Below are 10,439 nucleotides of genomic sequence, written 5' to 3'. Positions count from 1 at the left end.
AAAAGATGAAGTTTCCAGTTTTGCTGAAAAACGTATACCAATAGTGCATGCCATATTTTACCCTGAGTGAAGTACGAGTCGTCAATGATATTACAAAAAGGGTACCACGGAAAGGAAATATTTTTGTACTCTCGACCTTGGAGATGACCTCTTGAGAACTAAACTGACCACTTACTCGTCCAATGTTGGTTCCCAGACACTAGGCTCCGTGGCCCTGGAGATCTGACTTCCAGTCGGACTCCCAGGATCACGTGGCGATCCCAATGGCACCTGATTATTCCATGGCTCCAAATGATCGATATCATTTGGGTCCGGCATGAACCCTATCCCTGGGGTTGAAGTCTGTGGGCGGTAATCGATAGCGGTGTTGAATGGTGTGGCATTGTTTCCCTCTTCTCTGGGTCCCTCAACGGAGCCAAGCTCCGTACGAGGGATCGCCGCCTCGTCATAACTTGGCTGGAGTTGTGGCTCACTTGACTTAGCAATCAAATTTGTCAAGCATTCAACATCGGGAGTGCCTGACTTTGAAGAAACAGAAGGCAAAGCTCAGACTCGTTTTTGCAACATTAAATCAATCAAACCTACCGTTTTGGCGTTTCACGGGGTTTTTCCAGAGCCACCTACAACAAATGCATATTATCCCCAACATGATAATGCCACTGGGGATCCACGTGAGCCAATGGGATTTCGTTATTTGTTGATCCACTTCGGGCGAAGGTGTAAACTCGCCTAAGGTTGTTCCTTGCGACAGCACTGAATGAGAAACAACAGACGGGATACATCGGTCGCGGGTTTTGTTTCCCGTGAGAGTTTCTTCGTCAAAGCCAGGAAGGCATTGGCCGCAATCTTTCCAATTCTTCACACACAAGTTTTGGCTAGAGTTTTGGCGGTTGTATAGCATTTGGCAAGAATGGCAACTTATGCATATGGATTGGTTTAATTTGTATTGGCAATAGCTGCCCTCATGACACCCGGAATCTTCCTTGCATTTCTGAAAAGACCAGAGCTATGTTAATGACAATGTACCATCATGAGTCATGATGATCTTACTAAAAGCCATTTTCAATAATAAATTTTGACACATATTTACAAGTTGGGGTGCCTATGCTTTGTTCCATAAGTTTTTGGAACAAATCAACGGGAAAATCTGTTGACGATTTCCAAATTTGTGGCGGAATAAAAAAAAGCAAACTTTTTGACATACGTGCATAGGAAGTGATGGTCAAAGCTTTAGTTTATTCAAGCTTTTGTATAAAATGTTACGCGATCTCTGAATCAAAGCAAAAAAGGGCTCCCCACACAAATGGGTTAGCTTTAGGTTGGTTGTTAACTTCAATACTTGTACACTGGATGGTAACTGAACTTAGGCAAAAGTATTAGTAACATAGCTGTTTGAAATCAATCATCTTGAAGTCCATGTTTGATATTTCTATTGTTATTTTTCATTTCACCATTGCAGCATTATTTCTTCTTTGCAATTGTTATTTCCATGGGAATCTCTTTAGCTTTTTTACCGGTTTTGCAAGATCCTTGAGAATATGACCATTGTAAAAAACCTTTTATTGTCATCCACGCAGGCTTTCATGTAACATTAACGTGAGTCTAGACTGAGCTGCAAATTGTAATCTGCATTTTTCTATCTTATCACCTTATAGAGCTTTTCGGTGAGCCGACCAGCGCCCTTTGCCTGGTCTGGGTGAGGCTAAAAAACCTTGAAGAGCTACCATTTTAATCTTTCTTTTATTCAAGAAATGTCAAATATTTTGCTTATGAATTGTGAAATAAAATTTGAAAATATTTTAAGTTTGATATGAATAGGCAATTATTTTAATTTTTGTGGGAATTAATTACACCATTGATGAGCATTGGTTAAGGGGCCGCTGAATAATTGAAATATCTTAAGACTGACATACCAGAAGATCGGTATGAGGCTCTGATGGGCGAGCCACCGACATCCCGAGCAGACAAAAACAGAGGAGGAATCTGGCTCCAAATGGCATCGTGAGAGAAGACTTCGATCGAGTCTGATTACTCTTCACAACACTGAAATTCGGTGATTTGGTTCACTCTTAGCTCTTGATGGTTTCTTTCTTGTAATTTCTTTAAAAAAATACGCGCACGTAGATTCAATTGGGATCTCAGCCACTCCTCACGTCATCATGACTCATGGTACCATTTGTATCAACTGTTGCATCATGCATTAATCGTCCTAACCAATGTGCGTATGAATGAATCTCTTGGATTTTCCGATGCTTGAAGGCACAGTATGTGTATGGAATGACATTTGTTTCAAGCCATGGGCATGAACAAAAGTGATGGAGGTGTTTTATGGTCTGGCACTTTCAAATGGGAAATCACCGGACAATTGAGGTTGTATCTCCGGGAGCTCTTCGCTCAAACTGAAAGCAAATGCGATCGTCAAGGACTAGAGAGGGTCTGGCAGCAATGGAGTACACGTTGAACGTTCCCCGAACGGAAAGACGAATTGCCAAGAAGAGAGCGTTTACCTAGCGATGGTAGTGATCCTGTGGGTTGGTGGTGTGAATTGATCCCCTCTCAGTCTCCGTCCGCACTTGTTCATTTCTTGCGCAGGGAGGTGAAGGGCAGAAAGCCAGACCCGCTTCAATCTCACTGACCCGCTCACTGACCTGTTATCCTGCTGCTTTCGCGCAAGTTCAAACTTGAATTACCTTTAAATAGGCACGATCCAAAACATTTAGGAAAATAGTCAGAATACTTAACAAAAGGTGTTCTTGTCTTAGCAATCACGTCCAGACAGAAGTTATTTTTTATTGGCGAGTGTCTACTGCACGTACATCGAATATCTTATCAATATGCTAAGTAGGCACGGGCTTTGCATTGTTTCTTTCACTTTCAAACGCATCAGAACGCGTCGTAACCCGACTGCACCGCTCGGAAAGAATGGGCGATTGGAGTTGGACGAGGCGGAATGAGGCTACTTTAGTTGACAACTTAGCAGAGATTGGTGGTCAGAAATGCATCCCTTCTGTGATGTCTTCCACCAATTATAGCTCCCTAGTTAGCTAGCTGCCGTTACCACCCTAGCAAAGTTGGTGAGTCATCAAGGGCGATGGTGCATTTGTTTTGGACAAGCGTAGTAGATAGGAATGGATGCTGTATATTTATTCATCAATTATCAACGTCCCTGGTGGATCCTTGTATCCTTGTTCGACATGATATCGCGATTTCATTTTAAGCAAAGTTATTGGCTTAACACCGGCCTAGATGAGAGACCTAGACATTTATTTCTATGACAGTTTTTCTTTAACTAAACACGCTTTGACATGACTGATATTCAAACCGTACGGGAGTATCACAGAAACGGAATTGACGTGACATCGAAATACAAGGGTCTTTCAATCCGAAAAATCAATGCCTTCAATCTGTTCGGCCATGGTTTTCAGTCGCTGTCGAACTTTCTTCTGATCGTCCAAGCAACAGGACAAGACCAACTTCTCAAAATTAGGATCCTCGGTGGCTGTCTCGAATGAGCACGAGTTCAGATATTTTTCCAAGACGGCTTTGGACTCCAACTCCCCATTTTCGATGCTCGAGATCAAGGCTTCAAGGCGAGTGTTCACTTCGGCCCAGGCTTGAGCTTGGACGTCATCTCGAGCCGTTTCAACTTGAACCGTTACTGTGGCCAGTCTAGTTCGCAATCGTTCCACGTGAGAATTCACATCTTGTTGGTCGACTTCGCCCATGGTTGCATCTTCCGGTACCAAATGAAGTGTCTCGAGGGTACTCTCCAAAGAACGCCTCTCGCCAATCAGAGCGATGGCTTGTTTTTGGTAGTCTTCGATTCGTTTCTCTACGTCGTCCAGCACTTCCAGGATATGGTCGAGATCCGGAATGTGAATCTCTTTGGGTGTATCTTGACATGGCTTTGGTGCCAACTCTTTCGTCTCACTTGCCATGGCCCCAAAACAGTTGATGATGCTTGGATCTACAATGGATGGAGACCGCGGCCCAAAGCACGAGGTCTACGTATGATGCGATGGGGGTCATTCGAGCTAAAACATCTAAATAAAAAGAATAAAATGAAAATGGCAACAGTACATGCATGATGTGGATTTGGACAGGATCCTCTACAAAACTTTGCTATTTTTGAGCATTGAAAGCAACATGACAGTCGGACCCGATTGAAATCGGATCTATTCTTGAATGAAGAGATGGTAAAATTGATTGATGAGCAATTCTGCGGTTCTGAGATTAAAGTGAGAACGCCCTTGGGGCTCATTCTGTCATTTGCTTTCAAGTCCTTGTATCGCTTACCGAAAGCTCAAACTAAAAGTAGTTTGAACAAGCAGATAGGAAGTTCACCAAGAAAGTGATCAAGATAGCCTTGGAATAAGCTTCAAACCTGATGATTGTCAAGTGCCAAGAATCATTTGAATTGCAGGCAAAACGCTTTTGGAGGGAGCAAATATTAACCTATCCTTATATTTGTGGACACTCGATGTCTGACGACCGATCACTTGGTTCACTTGGTTGACTCGACAGTTTAATAAAGCGGTTTGCAATTAATCTATGACCTGTCGGAAATGAAGTTTCTGTTTTGTATCGTTAAGAAGAATTAGCTTCGCCAATCGTAGATGAGATCTTCTTCGTAGGGTATGCAATCGAGAATCTACTTGGATTTCGAAGTCAGTCTTGGAAAAGGGCATGCAAATCACGAGACCTTGCTTCACGTGGATCCACCATTTCTGGCCAAGTCATACATTTTTGTGCCTCTACACTTTAGGAGAATGGAATGTTTCTCTTCTCAGTGTCTCCAGCTAGCCCAAAGAGAGAAAGAGCTTCCAATTGGCAGAATGGGAAATTGCGCCAAAAATCAGACTTGTCATTTGATTTCACGTTTCCAGCTTGAACGAAAACCTCGTTTATTGTTTACCTTTTTTCGAGGACCCATCCTTACGATACTCCTTTCAAATATAGGACACATTACCCCCATTGAGTCCTTTATGCGAAAGAAAACAATAAAATAGAGATGATCAAAGCTCGTTTCAAACAAGAAGCATCTTAGACTGATACATGCTTGTATAGGGCTAGTCAAGTAAACGCGTTCATGGACAACTGAAGTTATTCCATGGAGTCAACTCGAAGACAACATTCCCAGCCAAACCGCACTGTGCATGCATCGGATTATGACATTTTTTTCCATTTTACATGCTTGTCTAGGGAATGAGCATTGTGGTATTGAGCCAATTTGAAAGTGCGTTCACTGATTAACACCAAACATGCTCATTTAGTAGGGTTTTGTAACACAACTTGCTCACAATCACAAGATTATTGAATATTCAATGGGCGAATGGTGCGACTTGACTGTAATGTTTGTCTTAGTTCTGTCTCCCCAAAATGCCCAAAATCAGGGTGCCGGACCACATTTTTCCTTGAATTTACTTTACTTGACATCCCCTATACCTGTTTAATAGAAGGCAAGGTCAGTGCTTACGAAAACGAAAAGCGCAATATTGTAAAGAAGGCTCCAAATTCAGGAACTTCCTGTTTTGGCTTGCCGTCAGTTGCCGGTTTCAAAAAATGATATTTAGCTTAAATTTGCCTTCGCAAGATATGAGCAACATCTCGCAACCTCTATATTTGCTTCGTCGGGCACCAAGATTGTTGGTTCCGAAGTTGGGTAGTTAGTTGCACCAACGGGAAACTCTGACTAGGAGATGTATCTTCCAATATCACGGTACTACATATCTTCTCCACAAAGCCCGGATGCTCTCTTTGCATGAGATCGCTAATAGGGCTGTCGCCATAGAGAGCTAGAAGGCCGATGGACAATTGCGATGAGAGAAATCGACAGCGGAACACCGTTGGCCAATTCACCTTTTTCCTTTACAACTTGGGGCAAAAACGCGTTGTCGAGGTCGACGCTCTCGAAGGTAGCCGGCATAATTCCACTCCACCGCCATCGGCTAAAACCTTCGTCGTCCATGCTGACAGGATGAGGGACTAGGACTAGGCCAAAGAATTACATCCCCAAGTTTGGAGCAATCGAGGTGGCCAAATACTTGGCAAAAGCAGCACAATTCTAGTTAAATCTGATACAATTCATAATATGTTCATTCTTTTACAACCACACTCCAATTACTCGATCAAAGTTGCCCAAATACTTACCATCGTAGACTAAGTATTCTTGTTTCAACACCTCAACATCTAGTACTATTGCTTACTAAGATGTTACATTCTCGTTGAAGTGCAGGTTTTTTGGGGCAGGCTGCTAGAAGCCCTTTGTTGAATTAAACGTCACTTGAGTTGAGATCATCAAAACGTAAAGTGCCAAAGAGTCCGTTTGCCCATTATCGCCAGAATCTTACAACTCTAATGATGAGTCCGTTGAGATTGGCAAGGCTAGTCAAATTGGGCAGTTAGATGATCTTGTAGTCACAGATCAAGACGCTTTAGAGGCCATGAGGGACTTGAGGCGTTCAAGCTCTCCTGGGAATCACCCCTTTTGCGGCGTACGGTACAGGGACTTGTTTTAACTCGATCTTCATCGGTGGTCCTGCCATCGCTGGCAGGGTGCCATCATCTTTGAAGGCGTCACCGTATTCGAACAAAAGGGCGCTCTTCGTCTTCATGATTTCTTCGGGTGATACAGTTGAAGATTCACTCAACCTCTTGTTTGTGCCTACCTTTGTTTCTTGTATTGGCATTGGTTGTGGGAAAATCTCTGGGATTGTTCCCAGCGATTTACAGGCATGCCTGGATAAATAAAATCCCGTTATGCTTTTGCAGAAAGATATCACCTCCTTTGTTCTTCGTCCTCCCAACTTCAGCCCGACTTTGACCGTCCTAACGGACCCGAGACTTTGATCATTGATTCCAATGGTGCCGTTGACGAAGGGCGGGTCCTTCCCTTCTTTGGCACGACACATTTTCGCAAAATGTCCTACCTTTTGGCAAGAATTTCATTCCTGTTGCAATGCGGGGCAACTTCAGCCCTATTTATGGACGTATCCACATCTCCTGCATGTCGCAGAGCTACCTTGGGTCACGTTCCCATTGGCAGGTATTCCTCGAAATTTTGATTTCCGGTCCTTGTGGTAAGCGCTGCGTTTATGCGTGCCGCGGCGATCATCGTTTTGGAATGACATTCCAGATCAGCGTTCCCAACCCGGCCTTTTTCATCGCTCCGACATAAAGCCAACGTGTCCTTGAGATCTAGCGTAGGCGTGTGTGATAGCAGTTTCAGCCTTCTTCTGCGATTCCCATATGCATAGTTAACAGGGTTGACATCCAAGCGTTGCAATCCATGTCTCTGAGCTGAGCGTCCTCGGCCAGAATACGTAGGGATGTGTAATAATTGTTGAAAGTTTCACCATCATGTTGTCTACGCTTCACTAGGTTCATCCGGTCGAGAGCCACGTTCCTTTCATCTTCGCTAATATTTCGTCCATGGGACGATCCGACTCTTCAGGAATGTCCATGGCATGGTTCATCTTCTCCGGCAGATTGGGGGCACACATTGTCCAAAAGTGAGCACGTTGTTGGTCCTGATGTTGAGCGTCTAGCTTGACAATGTTGGAATAATTGTTCCACAACCTCTTCCATTGAATAAACCTTTTATAGGCAATGTCCTTTTCCATGGTAGGCGTTGGCCTCGCCGTCACCTTGGGGGTTTGACTTAATGCTTGGGGCACCCGTGATCCCATCATTGGGTTTCTGATGACCTGATTCGGGGCCATCATGTCAGAATCCTCAGCCATTTGTCGTCCGATTGCCCCGAGAGACCCCTGAGCCTCATCAAACTCTTTTACCATTGTTAAGTGGGCCACCGTGTGTTCTTCGACATCAGCCTCTTCGTCGTCAACGTCTTCAATCACGTGACATTCCAGCAGTCCATGTAGTTGTCTATCTTCCCCTGTACAACAGGGTTCAGGCGTTCGAGGGCATAGAGCTCGTCCTTTGGGGTCGGATCTGACTCTTTGAGCTGACCGACGCGTGTCGTTAAGGATATGAGTGAATCACGGGCTGGCGTCCATATTGGCCACGGCTTCGTCGTGCGCGATCGATAGCTGCTTCGTCCGCCATCTTAGATTGGATTGTTGCGTTTCTAACCGACCATAGGGTTGGCCGGGTGGATGGGCACACAAAGGTTCCGTCCTCCAGTGGTGCGGGTCATCCCGCCTAAGCCTGGTAACTGTGCTGCGCCATGTTTAGATCGTTCGTTCGCGGCCCTAAATATATTCATGAAACTCGGATCCCTTTGCACTTCTTTATTCGTCGGTAGCTGGACCCAAACTGGTCTGGCAGCAGTCATGAGATAAAATATGTGAACTCCAATTCATCATCATACCAGGTTCCGAGCACATTTTAGCGTAATTCAGGGTAAGATTTAGGCCTCAATCGAAAATGACGAACTACAAACTGAGAGTAAGGTGGCTTAGGAGGTCAGGTCGAATCCGAAGGCTTTTTTTCTCTTATGCGAACTCTAAGAGAAAGATGAAACACCCTGTTGGGCCTTTGAGGTTAATGAGGAAGCCATAGCCATGTGGAGTCTACGGCCAACATGCTATACTTGGAGATCAGCTCTCTAGTGTGTTTTCAACTCCAAAAAGTTTAGGAGTAACAGCCCATTGCTCTTGTTCCGTGCACATTCGAATATTTGGACAAAGGAGATATTGTTTGCACAAAACAGGGTTGGACAAGCGTTCAACAGAGGGGTGAAAACCGTTGTCTCCAACTTGCATTGCCGGGAAAAACATCGTTATCGCCAACTTGGATCGCTTGACAAACAAGAGGGGACAAGAAATCGCCGGTCAGACTGGATTTCTACCCCACCCTCAACACACTGGGAAGAAACAGTGCTGCATCCAACAATGCAACAAAGAGGTATCAAGGGATGTCAAGTAAAGCAATAAGGAAAACCCAATCAGTGCAATGAATGCAAGGAAAAAGGGCAACAAAGAAGCCCACTTTGTGAACCCCAGGATAGCGGGAAGCCAGTCACACTTTCGTGCTCGAGGAGAGCAGAAGTCACATTTTCGTACTCAAAGAGAGTAAGAGTCAACTGTCAACCTTCAACGAGGAGAGAAGTCAGAGTTTGAACCTCTCCAAGGAGGAAACACCTGCCATTGCTAAGAGCTGGGACTTTGCCATTGTTGTGGTGCCAAGAAGTGGGAACTGTTTTGAAGGACAGAGATCGTCATCACATGGGAGTAGGAAACCCAGGAAGCCGTGCAGAAGAGCAAGAGGACCTGGGAAGTGCCGAGTCTGAGTACAGCGTTTCGTCACTCTGTTAGTGGACCTTCAATCCCGTCGAGTGGACGTCATCCAAGGATCTCCATTGAACCATCTCGCCACACATCGAACAGTAATATAAAGCCATTGTGTTTCATATGTGAATATCCCCTTTCCCATTGGCCCAACAATTCCCCCACTTTTCCTACCGGAGCAAGACAGCTGATAGGCGGTGTGTTTGTGATAAATAAAGTAGATTGAACTGTACAGTTTGCCTTGAAGAGTAGCATAGATTTTCCAGACAAACGAGATTGCGCTGGCATCATAGGGAGTAAAGGTAGCAAGTAATTTGTATTCAACTGTATCTGAAGTTCATCACTCTTGTAGCAGAAATCAGTAGTTAGACTCTAGAGTAGAGGTCGACTTTGGACGCATTTAGACTAGGATGGTGACCACATTTTGCAGAATAGCTAGCCTTGAAGATTGGCCCAGGTGTATGCCAGACAACCGAGATTGGTCTGAAACTGTGGGGAGTAGAGGTAGCTAGCGATTTGTATCCTTAGTCAATTGATTCACAATAGTTTGAGGCTTGATGAAGGAAGCTCGAACTATTGCTCGTATGCCCTGATTAGGGTGATAACTGGAGGCCTTAAGATAGGTCTAAGAAATTGAAGCCAATGTACTAGGTGCTCTCCATCTCAGAGAGCTATCAAGGTTTTCACCTAGTGCTTGTGTCAAAATTATCTATTTAAATCCCGTCCAGTGTGGGAATCAATGTCTGGACGGAACATGGGTATTTTTATGGTGCCGCCACCCGGGAATCTTTGATTCCCGTGATTTTTATACCCTGACCCGGTCTTGTAGTGGAATTTTAGACTCATTGATGAAAAGTGAGGAACCGGCTCGCGAAAAAGAGACAAGGGTATTTTTATGGTGCCGCAACCTGGGAATATTTGATTCCCGTGATTTTTATACCTTGACCTTGTCTTGTAGTGGAATTTTACTCTCATTGATGAAAAAAGAGGAACCGGCTTGCGACAAAGAGACATAGGTATTTTTATGGTGCCGTGACCCGGGAATCTTTGATTCCCGTGATTTTTATACCTTGACCCGGTCTTGTAGTGGAATTTTACACTCATTGATGAAAAGTGACAAACCGGCTCGCGACGAAGAGACATAGGTATTTTTATGGTGCTGCGACCCAGGAGTATTTGATTCCCGTG

General features: G+C 44.4%; 2 protein-coding genes across 7 annotated transcripts in view; both read right to left on the bottom strand.

The window, feature by feature from the left end:
• LOC131892995 (uncharacterized) overlaps positions 1-2,858 on the bottom strand; it is a 3,704-nt gene extending 846 nt beyond the window's left edge. The window contains exons 1-4 of the mRNA XM_059242882.1: positions 2,508-2,858; positions 1,914-2,399; positions 586-991; positions 176-518 (exon numbers count right to left, since the gene is read on the bottom strand). Of these exons, the coding sequence (XP_059098865.1) occupies positions 176-518; positions 586-991; positions 1,914-2,000 (836 nt within the window). The 5' untranslated portion in view covers positions 2,001-2,399; positions 2,508-2,858. The remainder of the gene's footprint in view (positions 1-175; positions 519-585; positions 992-1,913; positions 2,400-2,507) is intronic.
• A 385-nt stretch (positions 2,859-3,243) lies between these two features.
• On the bottom strand, positions 3,244-5,142 carry LOC131892996 (BAG family molecular chaperone regulator 2-like). Of its 6 annotated transcripts, none has more exons than XM_059242888.1 (2): positions 4,916-5,142; positions 3,244-4,043 (listed from the first exon to the last, which is right to left on the bottom strand). In XM_059242888.1, the coding sequence occupies exon 2, from the start codon at positions 3,936-3,938 to the stop codon at positions 3,378-3,380; it is 561 nt and encodes a 186-aa protein (XP_059098871.1). In that variant the 5' UTR covers positions 3,939-4,043; positions 4,916-5,142; the 3' UTR covers positions 3,244-3,377. The 6 variants fall into 6 exon arrangements, with proteins under 6 accessions (XP_059098871.1, XP_059098870.1, XP_059098867.1 ...); XM_059242887.1 differs by lacking the exon at positions 4,916-5,142 and adding an exon at positions 4,703-4,845; XM_059242884.1 differs by lacking the exon at positions 4,916-5,142 and adding an exon at positions 4,385-4,794.
• Positions 5,143-10,439: the final 5,297 nt, after the last annotated feature.

Source organism: Tigriopus californicus, chromosome 2 (assembly GCF_007210705.1).
Source record: "Tigriopus californicus strain San Diego chromosome 2, Tcal_SD_v2.1, whole genome shotgun sequence".
Taxonomy (NCBI): Eukaryota; Metazoa; Arthropoda; class Copepoda; order Harpacticoida; family Harpacticidae; genus Tigriopus; species Tigriopus californicus.
This window is presented reverse-complemented; position numbering and strand designations above follow the sequence as displayed.